Raw genomic sequence first — 25659 nt, forward strand, 5'->3', positions numbered from 1 at the left:
GTTCATATAGACTCCTGACTGTTTTAAGAAAAATTGTGAACCTATCCTTTAAGCAATTACAGTAAATCGAATGTGGAAATTGTTGCTAACTCGTAAACCTGTGAATCAAGAATAAATACAGTAGATGGCGCCACTAGCACGCATGTCCACATTACGGTCCTGTTGCTGTTGCTGCAAAGTGCAGAGTACGAACCATTATAACTGTGTAAATAGCTGAATATTGGGTGTGAAGGCTTCTCGCCGTACCTACACGCGAATTCTTAGAAACATTTGAGCAACTTGATATAATTAATTATATATATTTTTTCTTATTATTTTGTCTATCAAAATGTAAGGGCGCTGCACATGACGTGTTTTTTGGACTGTAATATTTTAAACTATATTTTAGACTTGGAAACGGCAAATTTAAAAAAAAAAATCGGAAAAAAGTATTCAGACACTATATAGAAACTTAGTATATGTGTGTCGGATTGTGTCTTGGTTTGATTAGCCGAGCGACTCCGTAACTGGCCGAGAATTGCCGAATCATCTGTCCTGCCCGGACTGCTGGAAGCGGCCGCAACGCCATGTTGGCGAAGTGTCTCATCTCTGTGAGAAAAAAATGATAGAAAACATACTTGTCGAGAAGAAAAGGTAGATTGCCGAAGGAGGCTGAAGATCGTGGCGATTATTTCTTTTGAAAGAAAGGAACCGAGCCGGATCCGCAGAGGTTCCGGACGGGCGAGGGAGGCTAAACCTCCCACCGTCCCCATGAATAGCACCGCTGATCCGAACAGCGACTTTCCATGAAAAAAAAGACGTTTGTATTGCTATTCGAGCTTCGTTATCCCAGTTCGTTAAAGGGATTTTGGGGCCTGCTTCAAGAATCTGCTTACGCTTGCTCCATGTATGCAAGCTAGGCGTTGTTTGTATCAGTATTTATTAAGGTATTGTTTTTATTTGTTGATTTTTTTGCGATGAGTTTGCCACCGAAAGTGGTCCCCAAACCCGCCGCTGTCGCAGTTAGCGGACCTGGAAGTGGCCCCTCTCCGTCGAGCCAACTGCGGGCTACCCTGACCTCCGTGTCTCTGCCGCCGGGAGCCCCGACAGCTCCTCAGCCCGGCGCTGTACCGCCATCTCAGTATCCTTTGACATGGGTAACGTGGAAATGACTTGTGATTTTTTTTTACACATTTCACCTCCCCATATGACAGAGCCATGCATTGATGTGTTATTAGTGATAGATAGTAGAGGTTAGATGCGGGGATGATGGTTTCAGCAGGGAGGGGAGGGGACAATTAGCTAGCTAGCTAAGTATGCTAACGTTAGCTTATCAAGCCGGTTTTTTAAAGCTAACGGAAATGTCAGTTAGGTTTTTGGTAGTTGACGCTTCACTACTGCTCCCAGCTACATTTCTTAGTAAATATGCATGTTAGTTGGGTTTTGTGGCATTGTATATTAACGATAAACGAACTGACATTATTTGGTGTAGGAAAGCTCCATCACCGGCGAGCTATCCGCCTTCCTACACCGGTAACCGGCTTTGTTCAGTTAACGTTAACGTTGGTGGCTAGCCAGGTGCATTAGCCTAGTGACTGTAAGTTATCAGCCAGCTAGATTAGCAAGTACACAACTCCGTGAAGGCAGCGTCGCAGAGCAGCAAGCTTCGCCCATTTCTGGGTGGTAACCTGTGGCTTAATAATGGGGCTAATGGTAGCCTGTACAAGGCCCAGCATTGAGGACATTGCACCTCCTGCCTATACATCCATGCTCCTGCCCCATTTCACATATCATGAGCTGTTTTCGGAGAGGGGGGGCTGGGGGGGAGGCCTGTCAGCACTTGGGCCGATCAGCTCTTAGGATAACAGCCTGCAGAAACTAGCTTTAAGAAAGTAAATGACCCAGCTAGTTTAATGACAGTTAATGAAGTATACTTTGGTCTGAACAGGTAGTTAAAGCATCATAATTTTATACACACGTGGTTAAATTGCTCCACTTATTTTACACTACCATCACTGTTTGTGTTTTGTCTTGTGTGTTCTTCCAAAACAAAATGTGTCTCCATATATTCAGCATGCAGGGTAGAGTTCTGCAGGCCTTTACTGTCATTGCATGCTGTCACTGCCTCCAAAATATACCTTTACCTGTGAGTTGACGCAGAGACTGACCGGTAACCTATACCCTTTCTACCACCTCTACCCTACTTTTGGTGGAGCGGAATCACTGTGGTTATGTCACCTCCTGTTTTATTTACAGCATGGTGGCAGTATAGTGTGAGAGAGAGAGGATTAGGTTGACATCTCCTGCCTGCCAGTGGCAGAGAGGTGTGTCTTTTGTGATCTGACAGCTTCTGTGGTGGCTTAGCTTTAGAGTTTGATGTCTCAACCTGATTTCCTGCCACCCACGATCACAGCCGCCCTGTGTCTTTGACATCTTCAAGGGGCAGTACATAGCTGGTTATGGCAGGTGGCAGTATGAAACGCTCCCTTGTTTTAAAGTGTGTTGTGATGCTTTTGAATTGTCTGTGAGTTAGATAAGTAAATCAAACGCAACAGAGAATATAATGGTCTCTTTATGTGTTGTGCAGTGTCCTCTTTTGACTCTCCTGACTTTTGAAATGACTGTTCAATTTGCTTAACCTACTTTCAGTCGAGTACAGAACTGCACCCTCTTCACTTACTCAATGCATGTCTTGTTTAAGGGATAGGGATTCATTATAATGACTAGGAAAAATCTGTTTTAAAGAAGTGACTGTCACACCTATTGAGCCAAATTGTTTTGTTTGCTTTTTTGGGATGTTGTGATCCTCTTGCATAGCGCAAGTGTTAGATCTACTAAAGCGATATGTCTGATTTGTATTACGTTAAGGAGTATCTGACCTCTCTTGACAAAGTTGTGGCTATTGATCCCACTGATGTAGTTGTACCTATGTCCCTGTTAAATATTCAGGGACAAACTTGTGGCTGGCAGTAATGTAGCGCAATAGCTGGTTACTCTCTTAAGGTCAAGTCAATTTTATTTGTATAACACAATATCACAAATTTGCCTCGGGGGCTTTACAGTCAGTACAGCAATACAACATCCTCTGTCCTTAGACCCTTGATTCAAATAAGGAAAAACTCCCTAAATTAAACCATTTTAATAGGGAAAAAATTGGAAGAAACCTCAGAAAGAGCAAGAGAGGAGGGACCCCTCTCAGAATAGAGCACAAATTACAGAACACAGCATTGAACAGGATAGCAAAATTATAATGATATATATGAAGAATGTGATGAAGAGGACACCAAGTGGCATTAGAGCAGAATAGGACCTGAGCCACGCAACCTCCATCACTATGAAGGCCTGGCTGGAGGACAGACTACACATGCGCACAGGGGAGACTCACATCACAGCGTTCACATACACGGGAGAAAAGGCAAGAAAAGACATTATTCACAGAGGAGAGAGAGAGAGAAGGATAAAGACATCATTCAGATAGAGAGAGAGAGAGAGAGAGAGGGAGAGACACATGAGGTGAGGCTGAACTCCTGCAGGATGGGGAACCAGATCCAAAACCTCAGGAAATGGCAGCGACAGCCAGGGAAGCAGAGCGGTTCCAGGATGGGTGCTGGTCCAGCAAGAGGTGCCTGAGACAAGAGAGGACAGGAGGAGAAAATAGGGAGAGAGAGAGGGAGAGAAGAGAGAAAAAGGGGCACACAGCTTGGACGGTCATGTGCTTGTGGAACAAACAAACAGAAGGTTAGCGAAGGTACATTATATTTTGTCCCAATCGGTATGCATATGGGGGTTGAGAAGGAATATTAGGTACAGTTGTTTGCCAGTTGATGAGGTACACCTAGCTACTGTACATCCAGTCCTGCAATAAATTCTACTTTTATGAAGCTTATATTAGTTTAGTTTATGGACAAAGAGGTGGTGTTCCAACTAAGTAGTCGTTTTGGACTCTAGTTTGCGGTGCAGTTGAATTTAATTGGATCATATTGAATTGTTGAATGTCTCTTAGTGTAATGAAGTGTGATTTATTCTCGCATTGCATAACCATCTGTGCAGTAGGTGGGGAGTTAACTGTAAGAATAAATTTTACCGACATCAAATTGGAGAGTTCATAGGAAAATTGAACTAGTCTGTTTTGTGCCGGGACTTACATCCAACTACTAGAGTCCCCTTGATGCTATCTGGACCCTGTTGTAGTAAGCACGGCACTAACTAGACCGCACTGCATTTCATTTTCATGTCTACATGAAAGCAGACTATGTGAATGTCGCCATTTGTCTGACCTCTCACTCTCCCTAGACCTCTAAGGTCAGGAGTGTGGGAGCGTGTTACGCTCATGTCTGGCCGGGGCTCCTGGTGGATGGGAATTCCCACTTGAAAGATGGTGGCCCTTGAAGAGAGACAGGATGGTGAGGTGTGTATGTGTGCAGCGCAGGGAGGTGGCAGTTTGTTTCTGTTCATGGTCGCCAGAGAAACACCCAGCGCATGCGTCTGCTGCTGCACTTGCCAGACAATGGCAGTGCTGCTTAGCATTCAGAGCGAGAGGCCAAGGTGGCGCTTCCCACCATCTGCCAACAAAGGCCCAGGTCACCCAGCCTGCCTCAGCCCTCCCTCATTTCCTTCCATCCCCCAACAACTCACCTCACCCCACTGCTGGCCCAGCTGAGAAAACTGTGGGCTTCTCCCCATTTTCCTCCTACTTGTCTCACATGCCACCCCCTCCAACCCCCTCAGCTTTCATGGTACAGTACTTCCATCAGTTTTTTTTTTTTTTTTTGAAGAGGCTCACTCCTTTTTCTGCCTTCCAACTTTGCTAGTTTTTGAAATTCTTTGTCCTCACGCTCTGTGTTCTTGTTTGGAGAAAAAGGATGTCAGCATTTGCCAATAAGGAGCAGTGAAGTTTCAATGTAATGTACAAACCAGACATGCAGTTAACATTCAGTGTTGCTTATGAGGTATAGCTACGTAATGTGTGGACCCAACTTGTAGGTCACACAGCACAGTAGTCTTGTATTTCAGGACAGGTGTGTGCAGCCTGCATGTGAAGATATTCTCGTGAGCATACTCACTGTGGGATGTTATAAATAAACTGCTGAGTTGTTATGAGCCAGCATGCAGGACTGTTCTTTCCAGAGAGGGAGTGGCCTGGTGAAGAAGACATCCTGCTTACTGTCAGTGCTCCAACAGTTTTTTTTTTTTTTTTAAATTCTGAAGTAACATTTCCACATCATTGTGGACATTTTTGAATGTACGCCTCTATTTACTCAAACAAAAAGTGAAAGTGATGTTCAAATCAAACCAGTTAGTGGTTAGAAACTGACATTTTCTGATTACAGTCGCATCCATTCCAACAGTTCTTGCAATATTTGGTATCTACATTTAACTCTGGGTTTGTAGATCCATCCCGCCCACTCTATGATGCTGTCAAACCACTGGCCAGAGTTGGAAATGTTCACGTCTACTTGTCAGCAAGTAGAGCTACAACTTCAGCCAACACAATGTTAACGCAAGAATTTATGCTTTGCTTTAACTGTTCAAAAGCGATATTACATGTAGAATTTACTGTAGCAAAACAATTGCTTTATGTGCGTAGTTGGAAAGAGTCAGTAAGTACCTGAACTCTGGTAAATCGTTACTATAAACAGCTAAGCTACGCTAGTCATGTTTAGCACCAATTTCTGTCAGTCTCTTGTTCTTGTTGATGTATGTTTCAGTCCCATGTAGCCAAACGTTTATGAAGTCTTTATTTAAAATGTGAAACAGAATAAAAAATCAACCTCGCATAATGAAACTTGCTGTAGGTTAGTAACTTGGTTCTGTTAGCTGGCACCATTTGCTGTTATTGTCTAAATTATTCCTGCAAGTGTGTTTTTTGCTGGCCGGGTCAGTCTTCATTGTTCAGGCTAGTGGTGCTGTTGGCTAAGTTCAATGCTGCTGCTATTTTTAAGGATAAACTATTAACCTTTTGATGATGTATTCGTGGATGCTGGTCTGTGTTGCTGCTCTTCGCATCAGTGTCTCCTGACAAATTATTAATTTCTTGGTCTGTGTAACTTGGCATCTCATATAATTTATCTTCTGTGTCTGACTCATGCAAGTCATCATCCTTTCTATTGGACTAATTAATATTTTCTGGAGTAAGCGTCTCCAGAGTTTATCAAATATAGCAGTTTTTCAGTAAATACTACAGATAAGAACAATATTGTGTCAACTATGGTCCGTGGCTATAAAACAGGAAGTAAGGGCTGTAGTTTATAGCCATGCTAGCGGTGTGGCTCTGTGAACGGCGAGCTTGTTGTGGTAATATTATTACTTTGGGTTTTACATTTGTTTCTGCTTTTTACCTTTTGAGAAGTGCAGACTGACTGTCCGTCCCCTTAGTTTAATACTAAAACCAAAGGCGATCTGTGCTATAGACATCCAGAACAATTGTTGCTTAAGATTTGGTTTGTAAGAGTTCGAATCCACCAACCTACCACCTATTGTTGCTCATACTGCAGTGGAAGAGCAGTCTCAGCAACAGCAGGCGGGCAGTGAGAGCTTTGTGAGCTCTGCTTTTATCCAACTGTGTGTGTGTGTGTGTGTGTGTGTGTGTGTGTGTGTGTGTGTGTGTGTGTGTGTGTGTGTGTATGTGTGTGTGTGTGTGTGTGTGTGTGTGTGTGTGTGTGTGTGTGTGTCTTTGGGAAAGAATGAGTGAGTATGTGAGTGAGTGGCCAGTGGGCCAGCAGGGAGAAGGAGGGTTTGTGTCTGCACCATCTGGGCCGTCTCCACTCACTTCCTGTGCCTCCACTCTGAACCCACTGCTCTGAGATTTCCAGGTAGCCTACATCACTGGAAGGAGACATGACAGGCTCTGTAGGTCTATTTGAAATGCATGCTTATATGTATGCCTATGTATAATTATATGGCCCTGCAAACATTACTATTTGATTTAGGAAGATTTAAGTTTCATGTGATTTATTCAGGGGATGAGGTATTAGTTGCACATTCATTCATTTATTCAGTAATAGTGGATTACAGTTTATTGAGCTGTATCATTCTCTCATCACAGCTCTGCCCTATGTGAGGCTATATCTCCTCTTGTCTCCCCCCCCCTCACTTACTCACATACTCAGCACTTAAGTGGCTTTACAGGACTCTAATGATGAAGCAGGAGCCACAGCAGCTTTTCTCTCCTAAATGAGGCTTACAGGTCTCTGTGGGGTCAAGGGACGAGGAGGAGTGTCTGACGCTACTTTACGACGATCTCGGGGAAGAAGGATCAACATGTGTTTGTCGGAGGCTGTGTTGTTCAACCTGTTTTTGCTCAGGACCCAAATTTTGACCTTGTCAACAGTAAACTAGTTGCAGCCTGCAAGATATGGGGAGATAACACTCGGGTTTGTCATGTCAGCATCTTTTTGTGTACAACCATATTGAAAAACAAACGAAAATACGCAGTTCACATCACTCCATTTATGTAAAAAAAATGAGAAATAAGAGGAGCTTGAACTGCCATTTTTATCCAGCATGAACCATCTTTTAGAAAAAAAAAATCAGAAAGCTCCGGTGACACATAATACTCTTATGTATACATCAGTTTACACATGGCCTCACAGCGTCACATGACATCTGTGGTCACCGTTTTCAGATGTACTTCCAGTTCGATTAGCCGGTTCCCTTAAGTATCCTCCCCCTCATCTGAATACCAGATTTTTATGAAGTATCTCGCCCATCGTGAGTATCTTCAAAGGTCAAATGTGAATCAGTCACCATCGGTGTCATTTTCAGCAGGTTCAATTAGCCGGATGTTGAAGCTAATTTTCCAGCAACGCTTGACACACTTATTTTCCGAAGCGGTATCCCTGTTGTAAGTCGTTAAGTTGACATTGTGCTCGCCCTCTCTCCTCTAGCAGAAAATTAATGGAGATCAAACTAATGACTAATGTCTAATTAGCGCGGTCAGCCGCTCGCATGGCGGTGCCTGATGCACGCAGCAGAGCTTGACTGTGAAGCGTCTGCATCCATCTGGTTACCTGGCCACCCACATGGAGAGTATAAATTATGTCATACCTCAGGACATTTTGTTTCCCCCAGCATGATCACCTGGATACGATGCTGTATAAATAATCAAGTCAAGCCATCAGACCAGCGGAATATTTTTTATCACAAGCAGTCAATCTTCAAACTAAGCTAATTTAATAAAAAAAAAAAAAAAAAGAGGAGAAAGTGCGTCATATCACTCTGGGTATCCTGGACGTCTGTTTATGGTGTGGTGAACTCACACCGGGAACATGTAGCCAAACATCAGGTCTCCAATTAAATAAGCCTCTCGTTGTGTAGTTTAAATGTCAATATGCAGTGAAAATAAGTTTTCCTGTGTCAAGTTTAGACCGATGATTTCCCCTCAAAACATGACATGGAAAAAATGTTCCAGCTAAAGGACTTACGTAAGTGTTTCCCGTCAAAGTGTGCACCTAGTTGAACAACATACTGCAGTGACTACAGGTGTTTGTCTTCCGAGATAACAGAAACATGTACGCTGGATTTGAGCCATTTATATAATCTCTTGTTTTTACAATTTGGCTGCAGTTATAAGTAAAATCAGATCTGCTTAGATCTTTTGGTGGATTCAGCTGTCCCGTCTTGCCTCATTACTTTTGCCTTTCGCCGTCTCTGCTGCTGCCCTGTCGACAACAAACCATTACCTAAAAGTGGATTTGTTCCTTTTTTCTGCCCCACCGGGTTGAACCCTGGTTTCACCTGTCTACGTCTCGCTGCCTCCCCTTTTGTTTACAGTCCCCCCAACACAGTTGCCCTGACAACCAGCGGTCATGTAGAGCAGACAGATCAGGTTGCCTCACTGTTGATAGCCCCGCCCCCCCCCCTCCTCCTTTCCTGTCTAGCTTCATAAAGAAGAAATATTTGCAAGTAATTACTGCTGTTCGTGTTTTTAACCCACTTGTGGTGTGGCATGGTTTGGATGCACTATATTATGGTTTTTCAGATCATGACAGGTAATCTGTCCTTCCGATACTGGTGTTATAAATGTTTCCTGTCTTGTGCTGGAAGGATACCAAAACAAAGACAAAAAAAAAATTTGTCAATCCTGCGTCGCCAATAGTAGAGTCTTATTGTGCTTCTCCTCACCTAGACTGTCATGTCGGTGTGAAGAGACTGAGCCTGTAATTGCTCCTAATATCTGTGTGTGTTTATGTGTAGTCTGCGTGTGTGTGTGTGTGTGTGGTGGCGGCGGCGGGGGGGGTGGGTTGGTTGTTTTTCCAAATTCCCCGGCAGTGAAAGTGATAATGCTTCCTGCTGCGCTTCTGCTTTTTGAATCGCGCAGCCCTTTTTTTTTTTTTTTTTTTTTTTTAAATGATTCTTTTCTCTCTCTATCTCCCTCTCTCTCTCTCCCTCTTGTGTTGTCGGTTACGGGTGGAGGTGCTGGCAGGTGGCCAAGAGAGATGACGGCCCCTGCAGGCAAGAGCGGAGTAAGGGAAGAGGGCTTAGGGGAAAGGGAGGTGTGATTTGGGTGAAAGGAAGAAAGCCAGACGTTTGGTTTCCCTTAAACCATGTGACCAGCAGTGTGTGAGCCTGTCTGTCACGGACAACTGCCTGAGCAGGTTACTAACCACAGGGCTTCCCTCTTCTGTGGCTATTACACATTCCCTCTTTTGTCTCCTCTAACATCTGAGTGATGTCTCCCAAGTGAGTCTCAATATTACACGTTTCAACCGCTAAAAGAAAGTTATCGTTTGGTTTCTGTTAAAACAGCTCCTGAAGCATTCATAAATTCTGAAGTGTTAGAGGTTTTTACAAGTGTTAAGCCAGAAAGTTTTTTTTTTTGACCTATTATTCTGCCTTTGGTATAAGCAGAAGATGTTTAATATTGAATGCAGTTTGTACCTCTGCTATTCCCGTGTAAGGGCTGAGCAGTTGTCTAATCTTCTGCTCTGCCTGCCCCCTTGCCTGAAGTGGTCCAGAAATCCATTTCAGATTTTCCCTTTAACACTTGCAAAATGGTGAAGGTACATAGTGTACTCTGAGAGATGGGGCATTTTGGGCGGGGTGGGTTAGTTGGGGGATCTTTGAAATCAAACTAGGCGAGCTATTGAGGTTTGAGGAAAGCCCTCTGGATATGAATCAGTTAATGTATGGTATTAAGACATATATAGAACTGGATTTAATCTCAACAGAGTTATGTTAGTGTTTAAACATTAACTTCCCACTTATTATAACCTTTATTTAAACAGGGATGGCCATCTTTTATAAGGACGCCCTGATAAGAACATATAAAAGCACACCTAAGTTACAGTATACATCAACAGATTATACACCAAACAGGCTTCAACATAAGGGGCCAACATCAATTCAAAGAAAACACACACACTCACTCCGCTCCGTGTCAGTCAAAAGAGATTTAAATTGATTAAAAGGGATTAGCTTGTCTAATTTTACAAGCCTCTGCAAATTGTTCCTCTTGTGTGGAGCATAGTATTTTAAAAGCCAGTTTTCCAATCTAACATGATGGTTTTTTTCGAGGACCAAACAGTCATGGGACCTAGTGCAGTGTGACAATGATCTATAGTTAAAAAAGACATGTGAGATACCCAGGAAGTTCGCTAAGAAGTGCTTTGTAAGTAAATGCAGAGTCGTTCTCTTCTCACTGCAAACCACTGCCACCCAACTTTCTCATGTAGTATACAACAGCGTGTTCTGAAGCCACCTCCCCTTATGAACCTAAGGGCGGAACGATAGACTGCATCCAGAGGTTTAAGATTAGAGGCAGGAAAGTGTGTATAAATTACATCGCCATGGTCCATAACGGATAAAAAACGTTGACTGAACAATTTGCTTTCCGCAATTCTGGGTAATACATGCCTTATTTCCATAAAAGAATGCCAGTTTTGCTTTTAAGGACTTAGTTCATTAATGTTTTTTGAAACACAGCTTGTCATCAAGCCAGAAACCAAGAAGGAGGATACTCTGTCAATTGGTGTCCCATTAAGAGTAAGAGTTCACTTCAGTGGAACTGTTAAATGTGAACTTTTTTCTCTAGAAAACAGCTTTATCCAAGTTTACCAGTAATTTAAGATCAATTAAAGTTTGCTGTACACCACAGAAATCAAAAAGCAACTTACAGTACATACAGTTTAGTCAGCAATATTTTGACTTAACAATGTCATGAATACCTAAAATACGATGGGAATCTTACCCGTTAAGCTGTCCAACGCTTCTCATCTTTCATGACACTTTTTTTTTTTTTAGTCTCTAGTTGCCTTTAGAGTTTTCCTTAATACACACTTTTCCAGAATCCCACGGGTTCAGCCATCACTGGATGACCGAATCTTCCCCACACAGCCTGGAGTCGCTGCAGTCTACAGCGTGAGTCATCGCACGCAGCCCCTTTTCACAGACACATTCACACACACACGCACCTGTACGTACAGTATGCAGCAGTGCATATTCACACGTTTCACATTTCAGAATAAGAATACAAACACAAGACTCATATGTACAGTACGGACTGTACATGTATAGTTGCATTTACACTAGGATACTCATCAATTACCATAACTGTGCCAAGAGCATATGTTCAGTTGGGATATGCTGTAGTGGTTCGGTGCCTTACAAGAGTCAATTCCCATAAAACTATTCAGCCTTTCATATTTAGATTTGTATGTAATAAGGATTACAAAACAGGTCTTTATACGGGGATGAATACATTTTATGACGCAGTAAACGTGTTTGTGTTTTTTTTTTTTTACTACAAAAAGAGGAAGGCATACTTGTGAAGATGCTGTATGATGCTGTAATCTGACCACAGGAGGCATGCTGTGGAAATGTGTCACCTCAGGGAACCTCTGACTCCTTCAGGAGTTAATTAACATTTCTTGTATTTAGTCTTTATTATAATCGCTTTTTTTAAAATTTATTTTAACCTGCATGGAGCATCAACATGTCAGTGAGAGGCATCAAGTAGACAAATGAATTGAGTCACAGAAGGAAATCTCAAACGTACTCTCATTCTGTCCTCGGCTGAACTTTGGGCCATTTATTGTCTCGTCCTCAGTGGCCAGCCGCACCTACTGCAGACGAAAACAAACCTGATATGGCATCATTCCATCCTTTTAGTATCTTGGCCCGATATGACCATCACCCTCTGCAATTACATTGTCGTGTACAACAATCCGTGTTGAGCAGTGCTGTTTGCACAACCTCAGTGCTCCGCTGCATCATTCTGTGCTTTTCCTCTTTTATGAACCAAACGTGCATTTACCTGGAAGGCAGTGATTTGTCCGACAGCTCGGTAGACTCTGTAATACACTGATTAGTAATAATCCTACCATTAAAGGCACAGATACCTCTATGTTTATGGCTACACGTCTTTATAAATCAATGTTTACTACAGAAATTAGAAGATAATAATATTGATTTTTGTTTTCCTCTCCACATTGTTTTTCATACACAAAAAAATACAAATGTGGCACTTGCTGAGACATCCACAATGGTTTAATACCAACATTTTAGTGGTCATTTGTGGGAAAATATTGGCGTGTGTGTTTTGTTGCTCTTACTTCTGTAATATCTGGCTTTTACAAGCGTAGTCCACTTGGACATTGTTACTTCAGTAATTTGATATCACAAAGAACTGGGAGGTACAGTAGGTAGATGCACATTGTAGGAAAACCGCCTCTTTATGCTTTAAGACTGGCTGTTCATCGATGAGCTTTTCTGTCCACTGTAAAATAACAGTAATGAAAACACTGAAGAATTTTCTAGCGCAGAAAGCTTGTTTTAGGAGGGTTTAGGCTGCAACAATGATGACACTGGTGGAAATAAACCGTGCCCATGGCGTGAAACATTTGTTCTGTGCAGTGGATGCGGGGTTTGCACTCTTTTATTTTTCTCCTCCCCTCATGTACAGCTCCTATACAGCCGCTCGCCTCCCCTCCCCCATCCCATCACTCTGTATGTCCTCAGAATCAGTCACTCGCCTGAAGCAGAGTAGGCTCCTCCCCTGGCAACAGCAGCTAGATTAGTTGCTTTATCCCAGGTCATCTGAGGGAAGTGGGCCACACAGAGAAGATGGAGAGATGCAGAAAGGATTGATGTTGTAGAGGCTGCACAGCATATTGCCTGTAGTACTTAGTAGGTGTACAAATAATAGAAGTTTGGAGATGTTAGTCTTTAAATATTAGTGTCGGCAGCTGTCTCAAGGAGCTTTTACAGCTCTAATGGCAAGGTTGTGTTGAGAGAAAAGAGGCCCCTGAGAGAAGAGGTGGGTTTACCCAGCTTTTCAGGCTGTCTCGTTGCCTGCCTGCCGCTTTCTTCCTGCAGTATCCTGTCTCATTCCCTGGTGTGTCAGGCCTGCTGCAGGAACAAGCAGCACCTGCAGTGGTGCCAGCCCACAGCTGCAGCAGCCAAGGCCCATTCTGCCACACCACAGGCTAAGAGCTGAGTCAAATCTCATCCTTGCAAATTGCCTGATGCTGCTCACTTGGCCGGAGACTACCCCGCACCCTCCATCGGCCCATATTGACAAGTCTTGTTTAGCATGACTCAGTTGAATCCGTTGCACCAGGTGCTCTCTATCTATCACAGATGAGTGCGACTGTAATATGATTACTTGACCCAGTTTTTGCCATATGAGGCCTCCAGTAGCCCCAGACATCCTTGCACGGCATACTTTGGCACAGCGGGCCCGCGCAAGAGGCCAGAGCCCAGTCTTGGCCAACCCCAGCAGGCTACAACACCCATGCACAGCACAGGTCTTCACCTCTGCACACATACAGGGGCTAATCCTAGAGCTTCAGCGCTTAATTTACATTCCTCAGCAGGAGGGAGGACTAATGACCTGTGGAACTCTGCCACTGCTGTTCACTCTCAACATCAGTGTGTGTGTGTGTGTGTCTGTGTGTCTGTGTGTTCATCAGTCTGACATAATGTCTCATAGTTTATCTGTCTAACGTCTCTGCTTTATGTGATGCAGGTACCCAGGCATGCTGGCCCTCCTTACACTGCTCACGACATCACAAAGGGACACCCTAACTTGGCGGGCACCCCGCCCGGTCATGCCCACTCCCCGGCGCTCTCTCAGGTATCAGTACCCACAGCTTCCCCATATCGCTACCCTAAGGGCTGGGAGGCAGGCGGAGGGGTGAGTTTGTCACTGTCACTTAATTCTGCCCATATCGCCTACCCCTAACCTGTATTTGTCTTTTTTTTTTTACATGTTTTAGTTCCCTTTTTGTCCCTTTTCTGTTCTTTTGTAATACAGCAGTAAACCATGTATGCATGAGTGTGTTTTTTTTTAAATGAAATTCAGATGTATGAATGTATTAAGTTCAAATCTAATACAACAATTCATGTGCACTACTCCCTATAGTCAAGCATGCATCTATTCCAAATACAGTGTCTATTTAATCCTGTGAAGTGTTGTTCAGGGAGGAAAAACCCAGCCTTGTTGTTGTTAGGTATGGGTTAAAGATAAGTCGGGTATCTAAGGGGGACTTCTTCCCTGCCTGTAACTACAGTGGGACTCATATGCATGTGATGGGAACAGGACGGGGCAATGACAAAATTCAGATGACCGGTTGATAACAGAACGGAAAATAAATACATCAGGGCACAAATGGAAGAAAGAATTAGTCACGTCATCCCTCCACTTGAGATAAAAAAAAAAATATTATTAAAACCGATAAATCTCTGTGCAACATTTAATCATGAGGTAGAGTTACACGTCTGCTGTGATGCTGGCGTCTCCGACTGCGTTGCTGTTCTTGCTTACAAGTATGTTGACACTATGACTCAGCTTCCCTGGAAGTATGTGACAATGCTTGCGAGGAATCTAGTTGTTCCTCTTTACCGTTATAGCCTAATGGCCCATTGCCTCACCCTAAAGCAGATCTAGTCTCTTACCAGCCTTCTATAAATAGTATCGTCAGCCAGCACCAACTTAAATTATCACAACAATACCAGCAGCAGTGTGAAGAAGAGTAAGGGCGTGTGTCCATACAGCATTTTTTTTTTTTTTTTTTTTTCTGGCAGAAAAGAGCTGGCAGGGTGCTGGGGAGCACTGAGATGAAGCACATGTGCAGTGAGGGAAAAAAAACCCCCACTGCAATTGGGTTTTGTTTCTATGACAACAATATCCTGACAATTTAATAAGTGACAATATGTAAAAGGAAGCAGATTGACATTAGCTAACTTAACACTATGTTAACAGAGGGTTCACTACACAGCTAACAACATGCTTCAACACGTAGGGTGATAAAAGCACAACACTGACCAGCAACATTCAGTGTCCTGTCGATCTGCTTCCACAAATGGGCTTTTCTGTCTTTATCATAGTTTCTGTCTGACAAAGCTCAAGATAGACAGACACAAGCTCCTCTCTGGAAAAAAAGATGCTGGGTGCAGCACCTCCTCTCTAGGTGGCCACATGCCGCCGCATATGCTCTCTCTCCTCATTGGGAACAATTGAAAAAAGATGCTGGCGCTCAGGAAAAAACCAAAACAAAACGCTATATGGAACCAAGCCCTAAGCAGATCTACTTAAACCCACCTCTGCCTAGCTTCACCGCACGCTAGATGAAGAATAAAGAAACACAGGATTTGCAGTCCTTCAGGGTACCAATTATCTTTGCACAGTACATAAACCCCAATCGAAAACATTTTCTCCCAACAGCATCCAAAGTAAGTTCCCAGTTAGTGTATGTCTGCTGTGTTGTTGTCTATGAAAGTGACTGATAATGTGCCTGGCGTGTATGTAACAAATTGTCTCCTGCTTTCCATTTCCTTTCTCGATAGTCTCCGTACAACCCTGGACAGAATGCTGGCTCCGCCCCACTAGTGTATGCTCCCCAGACACAGCCAATGAATGCACAGCCACAGAGTCGCCCGGTGAGTGGCCCCTCTGGTCCGAGGTTTACAGCACACATGCCTCCCTAACCCAAACAGTTTGCGGTCTACTGGCGTTTCGTTGAATCAGTGACGGAGAGAGATCTTCAGATGCCACAAAGAGTCGCTCAAGTGTTGACTGACCTCAATCTGCTTATGGCAGTGAGGCACATTACCATAGGCGGTAGTTCTTTAATGAGGTCTCCCTCATTAGCCTCCTTAGAGGCTCCTTACAGGCTTGTTGTGGTTGGTTTGAACCGTATCAGGAAATTTTAGCAGAGGGTGCATGAGCTTACACGGGTGTCATTTCCTTCCTTCCATCTTTTCCGACATTCAGCTACTATCTGAAAACCCTAGCGCGCTCAGTGGGCCTCACTTACAGGCATTTAACACCATTTATAATTAATGAAGGTGAAAATGGTAGAAAAAAAAAGGTGATAAACACACAAAAAAATAACATTAAGAGAAAGAATCAAATTGTTCCTATTTGGGTAATTAATGAGGAATAGCAACCTCCCTCAAACTGAGTGTACATCTAGCCGATCTGGCTGAAATTGGTCTGGATTCTATGATTTGTGGGGCCAATTTACAACTTTGGATTCAGCGTTTAGCCAGCCGAAGTCTTTGTTGAGTGTTTAAGAGTTATTTAAGCTTTTGCGAGGCTTTTATTTGATTAAATCCCTATGGAGCCTAGACTCATAAGTTGAAGTGCATTATTAAACCTGTGGAGTCTATTTTGTACCGAGCTTATTTTATTTATCTTTATTTTATTGTTTTCTCACAAGCTTTTAAATGGCTGGCTGTATTATTGTTGTTATCTTACATAGTTTAAGATATCTACGCTATACTGTGTCTGTGAAATTTTAATGTGAAATCAAGCTGCTTTGTCTCATCATTTGTTCAGTGTAGCATAATGAAAGCCGTTTTAAAAATAGGCAACACCAGAATTGGCAGTTTTTACAACTGAAAATCTGCCACCACAACAAGTCTAGTAAGAAATATCCAAAAATTGTATTTCCTTTGCCAGCATTTTTGTATCCAAGTAGCTTTACTTAATAATCTCGCCTGGCTCCTGCCCAGCACCCATCAGGAGAGTAAAGCTGACCAGACCTCAGTCAAATTGTATTTACACACACAGCAAGGCTTGTTTTAAACTGTGTGGTAAATAACAACAGTGAGGTTTGCCACATAGGACACAGGAAATGATTTTAATTCCACTACATACGTCACAGCGTACAATTCATATCCTTTTCTGTGATTATGTATAATATACACATCCTCGAAATGCAGGAAACCCAAACTTTCTTTGCAAATACACACTTCGACTCAGGTCTGAGTACTGCGTCATGTCTCATGTGTCTGTTAAAGCTTCGTTGCTCTGTGGTTTTGTACTGTAATTTCAAGCGTTTGCCTTCATCGCTCATCTTATCTCTGTGTCTCTCTCTCTCTCTCTCTCTCTCTTATGCCCTTTCTTCTCCCCGCTTTGCCATCACTGCTTCAATCTCCTTGCTGGACCTCTCCTCCCTCCCCTCGCCAGTTCGCTACGGGCCCTCGACCAACCCACCATCAGGTAATTTACCTCCGCTGAACGCCCCTCCCGCTCCCTCTCTCACAACAACATCATCATCATCATCATCATCAAACCAGTTCGCTAGTACCTGCTGGCAAAGAGCTGTCTGCGGGGCGTCTGCTGTTCCTTGAAATGTCTGAGATTTGAATGCCTTCAAGTATCTTGGATACAGTTAAAGAGATTTTGATTATCACAGGTTTTTTTTTTTTTTTTCTGAGTGTGCTGCTATTTAATCAAGTTCATCCACAGAGCTGTGAGTGGAATATTCATGCTTATTTTTATGGTGAGATTGATCAGAGTTTAATCAAAGAATTTAAATTGGTATTTAATTGTCCTTTTATAAGGTTTAATTGTAATGAAATGTGGAACAAGTGAGCACTTTGATTCGATATAAACTGTCTTCCAGCCTTTCTTACCAAGTATATATTTGTCTAAGTGATTATGAAGCTTTTTAACAGGATAGAAACTTGTCCTTCGTTACATTTAATCACATTTAACCAAGTGTTGCTCCGTGTCGTCTCTTGGTGAAAATCGCACTAGGTTTATTGTAAGGTATGCTCAAAATACTAATTGGTAACATGTCTAAATTTGCATTAGCCTTGTGAGCCCTTTGTATTTTGCTTATTGAGAGAAGAAAAGGCAAAAAAAATAAGGAGAGGCTACACTGTATGGATTCAATTACCGACACCCACTCAGAGAGCATTCTCTGTCAACTGCGTCCGCCACAATTCAACACGCTTAATCGGCCGCATAGTCGCCTAATGGCTGCTGGACACACCACAGGCCCGTACAAGCAGCTGTATTACTGCTTATCTGTACTGTGGTGTGGCGTCTTCAGTTAACTGTCCCGCGAAATAGCTGCAAGCACAGTTTTCCTGTTTTATTTTGACGTTTATGTGTGTCAAACAAGATAACGGCAGTGAATATCAGTTCTTTTTGTCACCAGCCTGTTATTTATTGACGTTTTTGATGCAGGGGAGTTAATTTGACTTTTTTTTCTTCACTTTTTAGGCATTAGGTCTTAGATCTAAGTGAAAGAGAGAGCAGGATGGGTCTTGCAGGATATTTTGCTTTTTGCCAGAAAGCTATTATTTCATTGTTTACTAAGCTAAATCTGTCTGACTTTTTGCAATGACAGCACTCTCAGGAGACCATGGTCTCATTCACCTCCAGTAATTACATGGAGGTACTGTGGTTAAGTTTTCTATATTTGTTTGGGTGAGAACGTTGTGGTCTTGATTGGTCTAGATTTCTTCACAACCACAACTTCGAGCCAAATTGTACACAGATGACCGTAATACTGTTGATTATATGACCTTGCTTATTTACTAGTAAACATTGTTAACTTGACAACTTAAGTAATCAGGTGGTAATTATTGATTTCAGGGTAATAAAGAATGAAGTGATAAAGGGATATCACCCAGTGGTCAGGTAGGCTGTAGTCAAGGAAAGAGACAGTTTTTCTTGGATGACATTTCTATAATTTACATTCTTGATCCTGTTAGTTGACGGTTGACTCTCTGTGAACCAATGTCATTAGATTATGAAGGGCATGTTAATGAGTTCACGTCTGGCGGTGCAGTATTTACGATGTTGTTTGTGTTTTTACTTCGTGGATACAGTCTCAGGCACGTCTGGGTGCTGATATTTGGTCCACGTGACTTCCTGTTTTCTTTGAGTTGATTTATGATTCATACAGCTACCCACTTTTAAGATTGATGTGTTATTCACACACACACCCCCCGTTTCCCCCCCCCCACAGTTGTACCCTGTGTAACTTGTTGTCTAACATCCTCACCTTCTGGACGGTTGGGTGTGAACAATTTTTTAACAGACTATAAATAGTATGTTGTCCAAGTGTGTCGGGTGTGTTCGCTGGCATTAGTGTGAACACACACACACACACACACATACACACAAGTGCATGCTCTGGCTGTCACAAACTGGCGCTTGGCTCTCTTGTGCCACCACGGAAGTGGAGTCGGAAAGCAGATGAAGCCGAACAGTGGTCTTTTATACCGACGGAGAAAACGGCCATTGTCCCCTTGAAACGCACTCGATGCACAGCAAAGGGTACATAGAGATCAGAAAATTAATTCATTTGCTCAAAACATAAGTCTGTCCTCAAACAACCGTCATCATTGTTTCATATATTTCCTCCACTTATCCGTGTAACTAACTTCTTTGGATTTCAAATATAGCTTCTGTGTATGTGTGTGTGTGTGTGTGTGTGAGTGTGTGTGTGTGTGTGTGTGTGTGTGTGTGTGTGTGAGTGAACCAAAAGGTCAAAGCCAGTGGAAATCAAGTTAAACAGATAACTGTTGTTGTTTCCTTCAGAGAGCTCTTCACTGTGTAAATTACTCGATTAATCTGTAAGTTTTATCCCTGAGTGTCTCCTCGCTTTGTTTGTTGTTCAGACAGTGGAAATGTTACATAATAGTTAGAACTTAACCTACTTTTTTTGTTAATTTTTCCACCTTAACTTGCACCGTACAGGGCATTATGATTCAAATCACAGGGACTGTTAGGCCACTGGTGACAAGTTCACTTTGTTTACACCGCACCACTAAAGTTCAGAAAGGGTGAAATGGTTCAAATCAACCGAAACACCAAACATTAGTCTGTTTTTTTTCTCTTCTGTACAATAAACCAACAAAATGTTTCCATAATTACCGTACGAGCCAAAATACCACCAATACTAGCAACTCAGTGACGTGACACCAATCAGCTCCATTAGCCAGAAGGGTGTCTATACTTCCTCTGTCAGCTCAGTCAGCGATGCAGTTGTCAGCCAGGTCTATCGGGGCTGGTAAACGCCAATTTGGCAAAGCAAGAGGTAGACTGGTGCGCTGGCTTAGGAGCACAATTTCAGAAAGGGAATACCTCTTGAAGTGTGTGTGTGTGTGTGTGGGTGAGAGAGGCTTGTGTACATGTGCTTACGTCAGTATGGCATACGGCCACGAATGACACGCTGATACATTTTAACTGTGACTGGTAAGCTTTTCCCACTCTAACCACCCACCGACAATAAACCAACACTCATTCTGGTGGTGCTTTTCTATTGTTCGAATCATTTTTTTTTTGTTTAAGTGGTTCAGGACCGGCCAGCGTGTCAGTTAGATGGAAATAATTGGGTAGTTTCCTGCTTTTGATGTGTGTGGGTGAACGATTACCTGCTTATTTTGTATCGAGGCTTCAGTCTCCCATCGGCTTTTCTCTCTTTCCTGCTTTCAATACTCAAGGGAGGATTCAGGCCCATCCAGGTAACATTTACCTCTGTCTCTGCAGACCTGCATGGCATGATGAGGATCATCCTGAAACGATCCCTTCCCCTCTTAATGTTTAACCCCGCACAACCCCCCCCTCCTCATCGTCACTACAGTGAATGCTCAGTAGACGGGTCCTTTCTCATCATTTTATCCCTTTTGTCCTGTCTTATCTTGTAGAAGATCATTACTGGACTTTTCAGTTCATACTTTTAGTCATCTTTGCTTCATTCATTACTCATCTTTAATGAACTTTTGCACAGTTTAATGAACAGCATGCGGAATGAAAGAGATACAGTATATTCCTCCTAATAAGATGTGTTTTTTTTCCAGTTCCATTTATATGTCGATGTGATAAGAAAGTGCCTGTTACCTACCTGTTACCTTTTTTTTGTAGATACCCATCGGATGCACAGTGATTGTTTTAAACTTAAGTTACAAAGCACTTCTTTTCATTGAGTGTTGAAAAGTTGTTTTGTCTGTTGACTCGTATTTCTTGCTATGCAAGTACTTTGCACTAAGACTCTCCTCGGACAGCTGCTAATGAACAGTTTCCTGGTAGTTTCCCAGATTTCCACAGAACCATTTACAACTAAGTCATTGAACCTGATTTATTATGTTGAGGGTGATTTCCCTCCTGGGTATTTTTAGATGGTTTTACAGCATTGTTGATTCTGCTCTCCTTCAGTGGAGCACACTGGGACTGTGGTTGGGTGTTCCCAGCTTGAGCCCTCGTTATTTGGATGTCGGTCACAGCTGTTGGTAGTGGTCTTTCTTCAGGCAGGGCACACAGTTAAATTGATGTGCTATTCACACGTAAAGCCCACCCAAAACCTTTCACTGATGGTGATATTTTCAGTGTAGAAGTCATTGTAACTGCAGGCATCACAAGTACAGTATATTTTCAGTGTTTCTGTGCCTTTTGATGCACAAGAAAGGGCTGTATCTCTGCTTAATGAACAGAGCCGTTCTGTGTGTCATACATTCAGCACAACTGTAAGGTTGACCAAGCAGCTCAGGCACAAGAAGAGGTCCCTGGTGTTTTTATTTTTTACAGCTGTGGAGCTGTACTAGTGCAGCATATTTACAGTGCAGTCAGACCAGCCAGAATGGAAAAAAAAAACAACAAATACTTGAAAATGGGGAAAATATATAAAAAACAAGAAGTAATGACAAATTTACACTTTGGCTGTGCCCCTTAAGTTTTGGGCCCCTGCAGGAAACATTAATCTGTCCCGTCTCTGCCAACACTCTCTCGTCTGCTTTGCTTTTAAAATAAGCTCCAAACTTTTTTTTTTATATGTGATAATGTTCATTCTACTACAGTAACATCATCACAGGAAGTCCTCATCTCTTATTAAATACTTACTATCAAAGTATCAATCCCCAAAATTGAAAAAACATTTAAAAACCCCAAAGTCCCACAGGCAAACAATACCATAAACCACTGGTGTGTGTGTGTGTGTGTGTGTGTGTGTATTGGTGTGGGATATCCCTATGGAAACCGTTAAATTTGAGTTCATCTCGTTACATGTCTGTTTGTGTTGGCAGCAGCGGCGTCTGGTTTCACTTGTCTAAGTAAATGTCAAATTTGTCAAAACCGAACTACAGTCTTGTAACCATCAAGGAAAACTAGCATGAAAAGTGAAACTATTGGTTAAATTACACAATATCTTGATTAAAACTAAACTTAAACTAGAGATGAACCACAAAACTAATAATAAATCTTCTTTAATATCTTTTAATGTAAACACACCCTGCTTTTTTTTAAACTCTATGTTGCTAAACTGTTGTACAATCTTCACAATAGGAAGCTTGTGCTGTGCCTGTGATGCACACAGGACATACAGCCGATGTCAATGACAGTTCACTCTGTAGTGCACTGATTCCAGTTATGTGCCATAGCTTTCTTTACTTGTGTTTTACTTTTTAATACGAATCACTTCCTGCTGTTAAGGCTTCTGTTCATTTACTCCCTAAATTGTAGATATCATTGTTTTCATTCCATATTATTGCTCGCCAATTACAGCATTAAATCCAAACTTCAGAGATGTTTATTAATGTAATTCATGAAGATTATCAGTCGATTTGTAGATTTTTACAGTGTGTGTTCAGAGTATTCGGTGTGAGTTATGTTCTGAATGGTCAGGAGCAGTGATGAGAGTTCAGAGAAAGTCCTGCTGCTGGGCCTCCTGTTTTTCTTTTTTTTTTTCAGTTGCTGATAAAAACAGGGTTGGCTCACTGTGAGAAATGTGTAAGCCAAATGGTGAAGACATCTGAAAAACCCTACTTGTTTTTGTATTTTAGATAAAGCGTGACAGCATGCTGAAATGAGACCGCTGCCTCAGGGATAGAGCTTAATATCTTTTGTTGTTTCTCTCTCTCTCTCTCTCTCTTTCTTTCTTTCTCTCTGTCTCTCTCTCTCATATGTTTCTATCAGTTTTTCCAGAGGACTCAGATGCAGACCGCGAGGCCCACCATCCCTACAAACACACCCTCCATACGGCCCGGCTCACAGACTCCCACAGCGGCTGTTTACCCCACTAATCAAGCAATCATGATGACCATGGCACCTATGCCTTTTCCTTCCCCACAGGCTGCACAGTACTACATCCCACCGGTGAGACAGACACACAGAAATTGTTCACTCTAATTTAATAGAGCAGTGGATAACTTCAATTATCTGTCCATATTTCACTACCAGCTACATAACGAGCATTTTATATAGCTCTATTCCAGTTTTTGCCATGCAGGGTGCCAACCTACTCATCAGTATATCACTATATATTGATCCAAGGTGCTTTTTACAATGTTTCTAATGCTCACTCACCCGTTCACACACATACTCAGCAATTTGGGGGTCATGTATCTTGCCCAAGGGCACTTCAACACGCCAGGGATCGAACCGTTGACCTTCCTAGCGGACGACCTGCTGAGCCACAGCCGCCCCTAAACGAACAATGATCTGAACATAAGATGTAACGCTTTGTCTTTTGTGAGCATGAGCAAAAATATTTTAATTTTACATTTGCCTCAGCAGTTGTGACCATTTTTTTTGTAGTGAATGATTACAAAGACTCCTTGGCTGCAGCTGGTACTGGTTAGATTGAACTGATTAAAGGAATAAGGATAACATTTTAGGAAAGGCACTAATTTGCTTTCTTGCTGAGAGTTAGATAAAAAGATCGATACCACCCATGTCTGTTGAGTATGAGGCTGGAGCCAGTCCCTGGTTAGCTTAGCATAAAGACTGGAAACACATGGAAACAGCTAGACTCTGAGAAGTCACTGCGCTGGCCAAGAAAAAAAAAGTGCAGCACATAACCCCCCCCCCCCCTGTAAAACCACAGCGTGTTGTTGTTTCACTAAGGTTTTAATATGGATTAAACAAACAAGATATAACATGTTAATTAGTGAGCTGATAGGCCGATTTTGTTACCTTTGGACAAGCTAGCTGGCTGCTGGCAGTAACACACTTACAGTAGATTTGGTGAGTGGTGTTGATTGACAAGAAAGTGAATATTCCCCAAAATGTCAACATATTGCTTTACTAGAAAGATAAAAGCAAAATGGTCTAGAGCAGATTTAACAGGAGGCTGAACCAGAATCTGACTTTTCTTTCCCACATATAGCAAATAAATCTCAACATGTAAAAAAAAAAATAGCTGATTGCACAAGTATGCAGTATTTTTTTTTTTTTAATGAATCGGTATTAACTTGTCCTTTTCTTCCTTATTCGCAGTATCGCCATAGTACGCCTTACGTGGGACCTCCTCAGCAGTATTCTGTACAGCCTCCAGGGTCTGGCACCTTCTATCCTGGTCCAGGGCCAGGGGAGTACCCTGCCCCATATCGTGAGTCATTAATCCAACACAGACACACATCACATGCTATTTCCACACCCATATCACATTTGGAATATGAACTCAATACACAGTTGCAAAAATACACACTACGTGTCATCCTTGTGTGCCCTGAGAGAAGGGACTGTTAACTGTGTTGTACTAAAACGTCTTCCTCTTCTCTTCTCTTCTCTTCTGCTTTGTTTTTCTTTTTTTTCTGGCAAACTCATTCAGATCCCCTCAGGTACCACCCACCTGTCTCACCCTCTGTCCCTGCTCCCGTTCCCACAGCTGGCCCACCCTACTACCCGGGACAGACTGTGTACCCCGCCTCACCCCCCATCATAGTGCCTACACCACAGCAACCTCCACCAGCCAAGCGTGAGAAGAAAACAGTGAGTATCTTAGGAGTTCCTCTTGTCTTGTTTTCTTTTTCTAAAAGGCAGAATTTGACATTAGATAATAAGATGCTTTTTAATATGATTTTTAATCTCAGTTAGCACATTAAACCTCTAGTAATAGTGGTTTTAATAGTTAGAATCTGATACGTTCATGTAGGGTTTTAGGATAAAAGGCAAAACCTGATCTGGAAATGCTAATCGTTGCTTTGAAAGTCACAATAAATGTAGCCAGGTCTAAGATATTTAATGTTTTGGGTAAATATATATATATATATATATATATATATATATATATATATATATATATATAATTGCTTTTATGCTCTTGTATGAGGTTTTAAAACCTGACTATAGTACTCATACCACACACGTATAGGCTATATATAGCACGCCTAATTTTGAGCCTGTTTTAACACTGAAATACTTCTAGTTAGATGTCACTGACCTATTTCCTTTTCCTTTCGCACAAACATGTAGAGTGGAATTGTACTAGAAATAAATTGAATTTGGTGTGTTGTCAGAGCACTGCTGAATATAGTGAATTGGACAAACACCAGTACGCTCACTGCAACACCAGGTGTGTTTATTTAATGGCATCCATTAGAGATGACGGCGCTCGCGAGTCACTTTAGCAGCAGATGTGACTCCAAACGTTCCCAAAACCAGTCACATGACATTATTAGCGGTCTGTGATCAAGGCTCAAATTCGCTCCGTGCACAGACGC

At 42.3% G+C, this 25659-nt stretch overlaps 1 protein-coding gene across 8 annotated transcripts in view; it reads left to right on the forward strand.

Moving 5' to 3' along the window:
• Positions 1-471: 471 nt before the first annotated feature.
• Positions 472-25659, forward strand: part of eif4g3a (eukaryotic translation initiation factor 4 gamma, 3a) — a 49112-nt gene continuing 23924 nt past the window's right edge. For 3 of the 8 annotated variants that reach the window (XM_044349821.1, XM_044349822.1, XM_044349823.1), the window contains exons 1-8: positions 472-1120; positions 11265-11337; positions 13946-14113; positions 15766-15858; positions 17393-17425; positions 23132-23311; positions 24434-24545; positions 24768-24928. In XM_044349821.1, the coding sequence (XP_044205756.1) occupies positions 957-1120; positions 11265-11337; positions 13946-14113; positions 15766-15858; positions 17393-17425; positions 23132-23311; positions 24434-24545; positions 24768-24928 (984 nt within the window). In that variant the 5' untranslated portion in view covers positions 472-956. Of the gene's footprint in view, positions 1137-11264; positions 11338-13945; positions 14114-15765; positions 15859-17392; positions 17426-23131; positions 23312-24433; positions 24546-24767; positions 24929-25659 lie in introns of all 8 variants that reach the window. The other 5 variants (XM_044349824.1, XM_044349827.1, XM_044349826.1 and 2 more) reach the window with 4 other exon arrangements.

This window comes from Thunnus albacares, chromosome 4 (assembly GCF_914725855.1).
Source record: "Thunnus albacares chromosome 4, fThuAlb1.1, whole genome shotgun sequence".
Taxonomy (NCBI): Eukaryota; Metazoa; Chordata; class Actinopteri; order Scombriformes; family Scombridae; genus Thunnus; species Thunnus albacares.